This window comes from Mchenga conophoros, linkage group LG20 (genome assembly GCF_057382185.1).
Source record: "Mchenga conophoros isolate Kocher_MC1m ecotype Shallow Benthic linkage group LG20, M_conophoros_male_GT1.1, whole genome shotgun sequence".
NCBI classification, from domain to species: Eukaryota; Metazoa; Chordata; class Actinopteri; order Cichliformes; family Cichlidae; genus Mchenga; species Mchenga conophoros.
In genome coordinates, this window is record NC_140545.1 from 34,037,079 (window position 1) to 34,049,928 (window position 12,850).

A 12,850-nucleotide genomic window follows, 5' to 3' on the forward strand; every position below is an offset into this window, starting at 1 on the left:
TAAGAACTAGACAGTATTTCAGTGCGTCACATTTGGTTTACACTAAACTTCATTACCTGTGTGCTGCTCCAGGTGAACAAAACAGGAGGCAGAGGGCGGAGCTGGACCAAACCATCTGCTGTCACCACATGGAGGAGGGGAGATATGGTTTTATGTCAGGGGTGAGGGAACTCCAGGCCTCAAGGGCCGGTGCCCTGCAGGTTTTAGATGTGTCCTTGATCCAACACAGCTGATTTAAAGGCTAAATGACCTCCTCGACAGGTCTTGAAGTTCTCCAGGGCCCGCTAATGGACTGGACATTTGATTCAGATGTGTTGACCCAGGGTGAGATCTAAAACCTGCAGGACACCGGCACTTGAGGCCTGGAGTTGCCCACCCCTGCTTTATGTACTGAGTTTGGTTATTGGCCCATTTCAGTGCTGAACAGCTCACCTGTAAGTCTCCTTCTTCTCCCATTGTGCTCCATAGTCTCTCACTTTCTGGTAGTGCATATCATGTTGTGAAATCTTCCATTTTCGACAATTTCCCACATAAAATAGGTTTTATTTATTACACTAGAGGTCTTTAAACTGAGGGTCATACAGCCCCCACAGGTGGGGAGAGTAAATATAGAATTAAGAATGAATGAAGTTCAATGAATCCGACTTCTGTGGGGAAAATAAAAGTTTGCAGAAGGACTTCCTCTTTTCCTCCTGCCCTGTCCCTCCTCTTGCTCGACGTCATGTCTTTTTGTCAGTGCACTATGTCCAAACCATTTATCACAGCAGGTCTCTCTACCACCTTGTAAACCTCTGCTCCACTCTTGCTGCCACCCTTCTGTAACAAATTGCTCCAGACACTTGTCTCCACCTACTCCACCCTGTCTGTGCTCTCTTCTTCCCCACTCTCATGCACTGTCAATTGCTTTGGATGCTTGATATATTTTAAACTATCTCGAGCCGATCCATGACGGCCACTCCAATCATAATCAGATTTAAAATCAGGATTTTCAGAAAGAGTTTGAGAAGCAGACCTCTAAATTGTTTAGGTAAGGTAATGGAATATTAAAACATTATTAAAATATTAAAACTCTGGGTGTACGTACGCTTGCCTCAACGATCCATTAAAATCAATCATGGTCTACTTCTAATGACTTCACTGATTTGAAGATGTTTTTTTGTGTGTAATTATTTTATTTAAGCTTATTGAAGCTAATTGCTTCAGTAAATTGCAGCCAAACTGTGTCATCCATTTACTCTCACAAGGGACACGGCGTTAAACTGGTTCGACTTGGGGGTGAAAAACACCACTCGGACAAATTTTGATCTATTTTCCTTTTGTTATCCAAATTTATTCCAGATCATCACAGAGCTCTTCTTACTCAGATATTGTGCGCCACATCTGTAATTCAATCTGCCAACAGAGTGCAACTGGTGACCTGTGTGAATATAAAATGACACTTTGCATCTGTTGAGCTTCAAGTGTCAAATCAAATATCTGAAAACGCTTTTAGAAGCTCAGCCTGGCTGTAACTGATCTCTCTCACTCACTCACTCACTCTCTCACACACACACACACACACACACACACACACACACACACACACACACACGTGTCGAGCAGCTGCTAAATATACCTTTAAGTCGGTGTGCCCTCCACTCAATAATGTGTTGATCCTGGAGACCAGCATAGAAAAAAAGGACTAAATGTTTTATTCAGTTCAGTTAGTGTCTGAGGTCATAAACTGCGCTTCATTCAAAGTTTTAAGAATTTTCCTGGACCGACTGAACTTCAGTTCTTGAATTCTAACAGTTGTCAAACAGGGCTGTCAGCTGTCTGCCAACCGGACTTTTGCACTGCTGATGGTCTCAACCTCATTAAGAAGGCAAGAAATACCACAAATGAGGCACAAAGCACAGATGTGAAGTGAAACCATCTCAGGTGACTTCATCATGAAGCTGACTGAGAGACGTTCAAGGGTTTGCAGCGCTGGTAACAAAACAAAGGGCGGCTACTTTCAGGAATCTATAATATAAAACATATTAAGACTTATTTAGGATTTATTTTGTTTGCTCCGTACTTTTGCATGTGTTCGTTCAGTTTTGATGCCTTCAGGAAGAATGTACAATTTAAATATTCATGAAAATAAAAGTTTGTGTCCAAACTTTTGGTAGTATATTTGTTTGTATTAGGGTCCTGGTACTCAGGTTTCACCTCTCAGTCCAAAATACACACTTATTAGGTTCATTTAGGTTCTCGAACTTTTTCACAGAGACCCCACAACGTTTCTCAGTCCATTACAAAAAAAAGGTTTCAAGTAGACACCGAGCGGTTAAGAAGACGGATGGATGGTCAGAGGCTCGGCCCAAAAAGTCCAGTATTCCACTCGTATTTAACAGATCACCGTATGGCCATCTGTCAGTTATTGTGTCAGTGTTATGAGGCAAAATCCTGTGTGTCTGAGGAGAAGCCCAAATCTTTGAGGACATTTGTTCACATTAAGTTTCTTAACTCTACTTTCAACCACAACTGCGTGCCAAGTCCTGTACGCTGAACCTAATTCTATCCCATCAAACCTAAACCCTGAAACAGACACAAACTTTTAAGAAAATGTTTTTACTCCGATCAGTTTTTCACTTAGTCTTTGGTTTAGACTTATGGCAGAATATCCTTATAGCTGTCCTCGTTTCCAAACTGTAACTTTATGACTGTGATCGGTCTTGTTGTCCTCCTGTGGTCATGTGATGTGTTTAAGAAACATCTAAGAAAAGTAAAGCAGGCTACAGTCCATGTTAAAGGAGATTCAATCAGATGATATTTAACGAAACACACCAGATCTTCAACCAGCAGGACATCAGATTTTCTTTCAAATCCTCTGCTGTACTGCATGCACTGTGGCCATGAAAGCAGCAGGTCTGTTGATCATTATAAATATTCACTGAGGCCTGAACGGCTCAAACACAGTCTGAACTTCCAGGAAGCAGCTGACAAGAAATACTGGATAATCTATGGAGAAAGATGAGCCAGCGGGACGGTGGGAAGGCTCGGCCGTGCGGCTCAAACCAGTTTCTAATGCCAAACGCCCATTTAGACCAACAGCTGCCTTTTTAAGTGTGAAGAGGAGGTGAAGATGCGACACCAAGTTTAGCCACGAGAAAGAAAAAGAATCGACACAAAGTTTGATCTGAATATAATCGTCCTGATGAAGGGCTGTCGGAGTTTCTGTCAGTTTATTGAAGGTTGTGACTGAAACAGAACAAACACATGCAGCAGATCTTAAACCACTGATTGAGGTGGTAACGCTTCAACTTACAGGGTCTGCTTCCAGATCACTTCCAGGAAACATTCCTCAAATTTTATTTGCTTCTGAAAAACCTCCGACTCCTTTAGAATCAGAATGAGAAAGTTTTGACGTTTTCCATTTTACTAAGATCCTGAATTTGATTTTTTCCATTGGGAGAAACAATTTATTCTATTTTTTACAGGAAAGATAGAGTGAAACGTTTCACTGCATCAAAAAACCCACGAGTGATTCTATGTTAATGATATTAAAGTATACGGCCATAAAGTTCAAATTCTTCTTCAAATGGAGGAAAAAAAAAAAAAGTTAGCCTCACTCATAAAATAGACGACAGAAGCTTTCATAAGAAATTAAAGAACATTTTGTTCATTGTGGGTTTAACAGAAGAAAAAAAAAATTACTGTAAAAAGAAAAACTCCAGATAAATTGTAGGTGATTAAATAAAACACTTTCATCCATCACCACGAACAGTTTGTTTTACATATTAATATTTAGGGGATCGCTCCTTAACCCATGTCAACAGAGCGGTCACAATATGGTTGAATTCAAACAGAAAATATTTTTCCTTCTGTGACGTCACTCAGACACGCAGCCTTTGAGATTTGGAGACTAAACGCACTTTAATTGCAGTTAAAGGAGAAAAGGCTTCAAAATAGTCCAAGTGGAAATGTGGCAAAATGAGATGAAAGAACAAAATAATGCATTAAAATATCAAAAATGTGATTTTAAAAAGTGCCATTAATTGCAGAATAAACCTCATGAGAATTAAAACGCAAAAACAAAACCCGAGTAAAGTCGTGAAGTGACGCTCGTACATGAGAACGATCAGAAATCGACCCACAGCCAAACGGTAAACTGAGGTGAAAGCTGCGTCCACTTTCCCCCAACAAAAGCCAAGAAACCAGAAGTTCCACATAAACAAGAAAAATGATGATTAAACCTTTTCAGAAAAAAACCTGCTCGTGTTTTTAAAGAGGGATAAGGTGGCGACTCTGATCCATCCTCAAAGATAAACGCACTTTTTCCTTCAAGCAAAGAAAAAAAAAATGGTTTCATGATCAGCTGATCATCAGCCCTCCTCCTATCACTAATTTCCTTTTTTTAAGCCTATAAAAACCTGACATATCAAACCCTTTTGCACCACATGGAGTCTTACTGTTGTTGAAATCATCCATGTTTATTGTGACACGTCATTAAAGACACAACAAAAATCTGATCACACCACACAAGCAGAACAGACACGGGTGCCTTTTCTTTTCTTAACATTTTGTAATGAATAACCGAAAGTGGAGCATCAAACAGCTCCAAAATTTAAAGTGTGTGTTCAGCACACGGCTAACAGTGACGAAGAGTTCAGGCAGAGTTCAGGCAAACCAGAAGAAGAAACCAGGGGAGACGCCGGAGTCTTGTTTTGCTCGTAATAAGTGATCTTTGCTGCAGTTCCAAACATTCATATTCACAAGCGTCTCGATGGAAATTACAGTTTAAGAAAGAAGGAAATCTGACGGCACAGCCATCCTTTGGACTTTTTTAAGCATGTTTTAAACCAGAATGTGCAGAGAGGACTAAATGCTTTTATTTTGGAATGAAGATGGTCTTTTCCTGCAGGGAACAGGATTCATTGTTTGGATTTACTTTGCTCCAAAAATGTTAATCAGGGAATGTCCTCAGAAGAAAACAGTTTATGGAAAGTGAAGGAAAAGGTCAGCTGTTTAAAGGACAACAGAACCCCAAAGCTGGCCTTTAAACAGCAAAGTGGACAGAAGAGAGAAAAACAGAAACACTTCAGAGGTGTAAACAGTGACACAGGAAGTCTGACAGTAAACCGACATTTCTTATGTTGGAGCTCAGACAGTCTGATTAACCAATCGCAGCCATCGGTGATGTCAGCTGGCCCAAAAGTCGGTGACATCACATCGCGGAGGTGGAAGCAGAGGCAGCAGACAGTTTACTGAGGACGGTGATGAAGATGAAAGAAGCCGGGAACCGTCGATGTCCTCCTCAGTCTGATTTCTTGTCGCTCTTCGCCTGCGGATAAAATACATAAAAACAGCTGATCGCCATGACAACATGCAGCCAAACCATGTCATGAGCTGCTGTAACTGTAACTGATCTCACACACACGCTAAATATCGCTGTGCCCTCCGCTCAGTGTATCCTGGATAATCCTCGTTTTCAGACCAACGTTAAAGAAAAGAGGACTAAGTATTTTATTTATGGCCTCCAGTGAGTGACTGAGCTCATCAACTCATCAGTAAATGTTTACAGAGGTCAGCGCGAAGGGCCATCTCTCCCATTAACCTCTACAGGACCAGAAACCTCTCTTTTGCAACCTCAGGTATCGCCCCCTGGTGGATAATAGAAGTGAATGCATGTTTAAGCAATGACTCTAAACGAGGGCCGTCAGGGGGCTCTGTGCCTTGGTTCCTGCATGCTTTTGCCTCTTTTTTAAATTCTTGTTTTGGAGATTTTAGTGTGTGTGTGTGTGTGTGTGTGTGTGTGTGTGTGTGTGTGTGTGTGTGTGTGTGTGTGTGTGTGTGTGTGTGTGTTACCAGGAGTTTGCTGTGCTCTTCCAGCAGTCTGTCGTACTCCACCGTCAGGTTCGCGGACTGTTTCTTCATGGCACGAACGTCGTTGTCCGACTTCTGCAGAGCTGTGAAACAAACAGATTTCTCATTTTCACTCAGATCTCATCTTCTCTGTCTCAGTCTTCCTCCTTTAACTTCTTCTCCTCCTCATCTCTTGTGGATTTTACCTACTGACTGCGTTTCCTCCACCTTACCTTTCTTGGTGGCTTCCAGCTCCTCCTTCAGGCTCTTCACCTCCTCCTTCAGAGTCTTGTTCTCCTCCTGTGGTCCTGGTCCTTTCTTCCCAGCCTCCGGCAGCTCAAGACCAGCCTCACGCAGTTTCTAGAAAAACAAACAATATTTTTTAAAAAAGGAGCCCTTTAACATCTGCCAGATGTTTGCCATTTAAATTCTGGTGCAGATCTGAAAGTCTCCAGAGAGCTGAAAGAAGCCTAATGCATATTTGAAATCTTTCCGTTTGACACAGATAACTCCAAACTTTTGACCCAGTTTGAGTCCAGAGAACCGTTACAGCAACACACCGGCTGTGCACCGCTGCTTTATACCACAACTGTGCTCATTGGTCCATACCTGACCTTTTCATTCATCAGGAGCTCGGTCATGGCTGAAGGTTTTGGCAGTGACACATATTTTGTGTTTCCTACTTCGCAGCCTGCATTTAAGGGCTGACCACAGATTCTTGACCACTTTAAAAACTTCTGAAATGCTGACTAACGGAGATTTTGGGAGAACAAGTGAATTTGGAGTTCGTTAGAAAGTGGCGCTTGACTCTTATGAGCCAGACGTTGACTTAATTTAACACTGCCAACAAAAAACAAAACAAATAACAGCAGCTGAAATCTTAACGACCCGTCTGCAGCAAACTGCATTTCCTCCAAACTAGGGGTGGGCGGTATAAACCATATATGGTAGAAACGATATAAATTTGGCCAACGGTAGAGATTTTGACTATACCGCTCTACCATGAGTTGATGGTGTCATCAAGCTGTGGCGGATAAAAACAACATCATCTGCAAATCATGCCGGCGACAGTAATAGCAAAGAGGCAAAGCAGTTCTGGAATACGGGGAAAGCAAAAACTGCGCTTCCTCCACATCCGTACCATTGATTCATTAATGCTGAATTTTCTCGCAGCTGCTCTATTCCCATGTTGTTGCAGTATATGAATGACTAACCTCGTATTGTGGATGAATAATCTCAGTTGTTCTCCTGACTGAAGTTTGGTCCGTGTACAGCATCCTGCTATGCGATTGCATTTGTCCTTGACCACCAGAGACCCTCACGTTAACTTTTATCGCGTGGGAAAAAGTTAGCGTTCATCCTTCAGCTTCACTGTGCTAATGTTATGCTAACGTAGCTGTGTTGCTAGCAATCACGTAGCACATCATTATATACCAGCTAGTACAACTTCAGTAACCCTACAAACGTCACTGCCGTTTAGTTTTCTGTCTTCATTTATGTTGGAAGTGACAGCAGAGCTGTACGTTTTAATTTTTTTCAGAAATCTCTCAGTCAGAACATGCTATGTCATGTTTAGGTGGAAACTAGCGAGCTAACTTCCTGCTAACTTCTAACTCTGTTAAATTTAATAAATTCTGTTTTCACGGATGCCTGGGTGTTAAACTTAATTGTTACACCTGTAAAACAGCAACGCTGATCATTTTATTAAAGATGAAAGAATTTAGACCGTTTTTAACTCTCAGTGATGCCGCAGAGTTCGTTTGACTTTGGGACCTGAAGCGGACGGAGTTTTGGATTACTCCACAAGCCTCCTGACTATGGTAGCCGTAACGCTCCGGCAATCCATCAAGCGGTGCGCCTTCATAGCTTACCAAAGTTGTACTAAATATTTTTTGATAAAATCGGTTCGAGGTCAGTAAGCACAACCAGATTCCTACATAAGGCACACTGTCGATTTTTGAGAAAATTAAAGGATTTTAAGTGTGCCTTGTAGTGTGGAAAATACGTTATACAGAAGAAAAGAATATATTGCGATATATATCGTTACTGCACATGCTTCAAATTATACCGTGATATGGATTTTAGGCCATATCGCCCAGCCCTACTCCAAACTACTCAAGAACAATAATTCATGCAGGGTGACGTGAGGAAAATCAGCGTTCGTGCTCGTTTAAACATTTTCAAATTTGATTCACGCTGCATTATGAAACCATCACTGTGTGTGTGTGTGACCAAAGTGGTGGTGACATCTTCAGTTTCCATTTCTGCTGAGGAAGGAACTGGAGTCATGAGGATTACTGGATTTATTTCATTTCATAATTCATTCGATCAGTTTTGTAATTTCTTTTTTTTTTTTTTTTTTTAAAAAGCAGACTGTGGAAAATCTTCCTGTGACTCGCTGTAAGCTGGAAACAGACAGAACCTAATTGAGAAATATTCAGAGCATCAATAAGTTTGTCAGACCGACGCATTGGCGTGTTCGCTCAGTGTGACGGAGTTAAACAGCTGCTGAGCTTTAGTCCTTTAACTGACGAGGCCATAAACCCTGGTTTCACTGCTCTGAACTGAACCCGATGGCACGATGTCATCAGACCGACCCACCAAAGATCACAGAGCAGCGAGCGGTCGAGTCACAAACCATAAATTTACAGTAAAAGTGAAACACGAGCAGCTTTTTTAAAATGTAGAAACAGATGTAAAAATAAAAAGGCAAGCATTATAGGAGGTTAACAAGGTTATTACAGTGAACTAAACTAGCTGTGACAAAACATTTTAGTTTTAAAAATACACTTTTGAAAAAATTCCAACTGTATCATTATTATTGTTATTATTATAATTATTGTAGGGTCTTGACCTTACAGTATAAAGCGCTTTGAGACAACTGATTTGATGCTATTATAAATCTAATTGAACTGATTTATTTTGTGCCCTTCAATTAAATTAATTTCCTCTCTTGTAATTTTGCTAGTAAGTATTTTTGAGTCATTGACATGACACAGCTTGAGTAAGTTTAGGGTCAAACAGTGCTGTATCTGTCCAGCAGAGCTTTATGTCACAACACCACTGTAAGGAAATACAGTGTTTTCCAGAAGTCTTGAGCCACCTCCCCATTTCTTTATAATCTGCTTCAAAGGAGACAGACGATCTTGTAATATTTTAAAGTGCTATTAGGCAAAGCTCTCCTGGCTTTCTCAAGACCTTTCACATTATGGTCTCAGGAAATTGGCTTTTTTCATTCATTTGTGTCCTTACAATGAATAAATAAATATCAATGTGAAAACCGGAAAAAAGTAGAGGACAAAATAAGAAGCGACAAACCTAAAAGACACTGAACTATACAGAGTAGATGGAGAGGAGCTGGAAGTCTTAAAGAAACAGAAAAAAACCTCATCTGAAACTGTCTCAGTAGATGGACGCTTTCAGGAAGCTGTTCTTAGGAAAGGGGAAACCAGGAGAGAAGGGAGAGGTACTCCAAATTACACAAGCACTGAACTGAGAGTCAGCAAAAACACATCTTATGGAGTGAGGAGTCACATTTTACATTTTTGCTCATCGATATGTACAGAGGAGAGGGGTGCAACAGTGAGCGTCTGCAAGTCTCTGAATGGCAAATCTTCATTTTTCAGCCTCACAACGATCCCAAACAAAGCACAGGGATATTAAAAAAAAAAAAAACACACAACACCATCAGGCAGGGACTGGCCTCCCCAGAGCCTGAACTTCAACATTATTGAAGCAGTGTGGGATCACTCTGACAGCGAACACAGCAGCAGGCACCAGCGCCCAAAGAAGCGCTTTGAATGTTTTTCGGGGCGGCTGTGACACATCGACAGCTACATGTATTGGCAGCTAATCAGCTTGTTGCTTATTCTTTCACTCACTGCCTGTGGGAACAGCCCTTTCTCTCCTGTATTCGGGTACAGCACATTAACATTGAGGCTGCTGGCAGGAGTGTGCTACAGCCCTCCTCTGTGTCTCTGTGCCAGGCTTTGCCCTCATAGATTATCTCTACAAGAATGTGACCTCCTGCAGCTCCTCTCAGCTCAGGACTCCCTCTAAAAAATTCTGTCAGTGGGAAAGGATAAAAGCTTTTAATCTGCTGCTACAAACAAAAGCAGGAATGCAACGCTCTGAGGACTTTTGGCAATTTCTTCCTCTCGTGTTTGATAAACACCGACCTTGAACTCTTTGCTGAGTTAATTCTTTGTCTACACCAAACCAAAGACAAAATAACTCAAAATAGGTTTCTTTTTTTAAAGAAAATCCTGCCTGCTTCGTGGACCCACAGGGAAAAAAAAAGATCTTACAGAGCAAATAAATGATCTCAGATCTGCAATTTCGACATTAGTTAGTAGTTAGAAGTCCCTCTGCGTAATTACATGGAGCAGAGCAGGTGCCCAGGATCATCTTACTGGCCTTTACAGTCACACACACACACACACACACACACACACACACACACACACACACACACACACACACACACACACACACACACACACACACACACACACACACACACACACACACACACACACACACACACACACACACACTCTTGTTTTGATATCTTAGTGAGGACATCTCATTGATTCTTTCCTTAGTCGCTTACCCTAACCACCAACCTAAACCTAACCCTTAGCCTGACCTACCTAACCATAACCTAATCGTAACCCTGTCACTAAAGCCACATTGAGTTTCAAAAATGCCGGGCACTTTTGTCCTCATAAGTGAACGTTGGTCCCCACAAGTAACGCAACATTACAGTTTTCAGTCCTCACAAAGACATCTAAACAGGCACACACACACACCTCCCTCAGTGTAAACTGTGACCTGTGTAACTGTGTTTGCAGTAAAGTGACTCCACCCTGACAAATCAGTGAGTGCTGCACGACCACTTGCGTCTTCCTGTAACTCCACGTGTACGTTTGACCTTTGGGGCTGCACACACACACACACACACACACACACACACACACACACACACACACACACACACACACACACAGGGTCTTAATAGAAGACTCCTTGGAGCAAAACATCCTAACAAAAAAAAGAAAAAAAAGAAGAAAAAAAAGACGACCACAGCTCGTTATGAAATCTGAGAATCTCCTGTGGCCTACTCAAACCTGTGAACACATGAGCATAACATCAAGTTTTTACTTATTAGTGTTGTCACCGATTCATTTAAACTTTTTTGTATTACTGACTCTTAGATGAGTTTAAGATTAAAAAAAAAAGGCCAGAATCAAAGTATAACATATCATTTTTAAATATCACTGCTGTCTTATTGTTTTTAACATTATAAATGACTTCCCTAAGCCCATTACAACAGTACACTTTGGAAATGAAAATGAGATGAATTAGTTTTCACTCCGACGAGCATCTGACACTTTCTGATCACAGTCACTGAGAAAGAAGGCATAAAAGACAAAAGACGGGACCACTTCAACATCAACACTCTGACTGCAATTAGCAGAAGGGAGGCTTACAGCTGCTTGTGTCAATCACAGCAGTTTCACCACTTCCAACATGACGGTTTATTTAAAACAAACAAACAAACAGACAGAGTTATGAAAGAAGAAACCTGTCCCCTTTGGCCAAAACTGCGTCTGCAGCACTTCTCTGTTTCTGCTGTAAAGCTGGACACTTTAATATAGGGCTGTATGGGGAGGACTGACTTACTTCTACAGCCTGCCTCGAGTGGTTATTTACGGAACTGCAGCCATTGCCATAAAGAACATTTATGCTCAATGAGGGCAATTCTCAGCCCACGTCATATATTTAAAAACTCAATAATTAGTGTGAATGCTTGAAAAGCATTCACAGTATTGTTATTCTAATCTTTATTATTATTATTATTATTATATTTTATCTATTCCGTACGTTTTTTGTAATCCTATAACTTCAAAACCGTTCAACTTAGAAAAACCATTCAAACACCGTTAGATTCCTATTCTTTTGGACAACACTGCTTCTATTTTTCATATTTTTAACATTTATATTTTTAATTTTATTCAACTTTATTCAACAAAAATTTATAATGTATTTCAATGGGGAGACCCTTCAAATCCTCATTCAACTTACTCATTTTTAAACTCTTACTACTTCCACATACATTGACATAGAGCCACCATTCAAACTTTAAAACGAAGACAAGACATTCAACTATTCAACTTGTATTTATCTTTTCAATATCTATTATACTTTTTCTTCAGTTCCAGTTTAAGTTTCATGATGTTTTTTCACCCGTTTCAGAGTTTATAATGGGTGTGTATGGGACGGAATGTTGGGGCTAGAGTGAGGCAGCTCAACTGCTAGAGTGAGAGGAGCAAAAAAATTAATCTTAAAATCTTTTTTAAAACTGCTGCTGTGTCCGCAGCGTTTGCTCTACAGGTATGATTTTACCCTCAAAACGTAGCCATGGCGGTCCTCTTTCATCCAATGTGTTTACTATTGTACTAGGTGTTATGGTTCTTTCATAAATCTCACCAATGCACAGCCTCCTCCCTCCAACTCTTCCATAGACTCTAATGTTAAAATGTCTCAGAAGGTTGGTTTGAAAATCAGAAGAGCATGGTGTCTTTACACTGTCACCACGTCCATATAATAAGCTCCACAGGCATGAAAACTGAGAATTAGGTAGACTAGACATTGCTGTCGCTCACGGTGAAAGAATTTTGTCAATACGACTTTTACTTTTCATTTGGGAGCGATTTGTTTCGGCCTGACTTTTCTGTTCATTTTAAGCAGCAAAAGTGAGGTGCATGTCTGTGTACGTGTGTATGGAGCCCTTGGGTGCGGTCACTATAGCAACCAGGCTCACACCTGCCTGCTTAACGAGCTCTCTCTCTCACTCTGCCAAGATTCATCTTAAACACTTCTCTTTCAACTGCTGCTGTGTCCACAGTGTTAAAGCCATCATTTTACCCTCAAAACGTTGTTCTCTTTCCAACATCTTGTCTTTCAAAGCTCAGAGATGTAAACTTTTTAAACTGTGTGGATCCAAGTGGAGGGATCA

General features: G+C 40.9%; 1 protein-coding gene across 1 annotated transcript in view; it reads right to left on the reverse strand.

Annotated features, from left to right (window-relative positions):
• Positions 1 to 4,436: 4,436 nt before the first annotated feature.
• The window catches only part of bcap31 (B cell receptor associated protein 31), a 28,204-nt gene continuing 19,790 nt past the window's right edge, over positions 4,437 to 12,850 (reverse strand). Inside the window, exons 6-8 of the mRNA XM_085259660.1 lie at positions 6,063 to 6,189; positions 5,833 to 5,933; positions 4,437 to 5,308 (exon numbers count right to left, since the gene is read on the reverse strand). Coding sequence (XP_085115786.1) covers positions 5,282 to 5,308; positions 5,833 to 5,933; positions 6,063 to 6,189 — 255 coding nt within the window. The 3' untranslated portion in view covers positions 4,437 to 5,281. The remainder of the gene's footprint in view (positions 5,309 to 5,832; positions 5,934 to 6,062; positions 6,190 to 12,850) is intronic.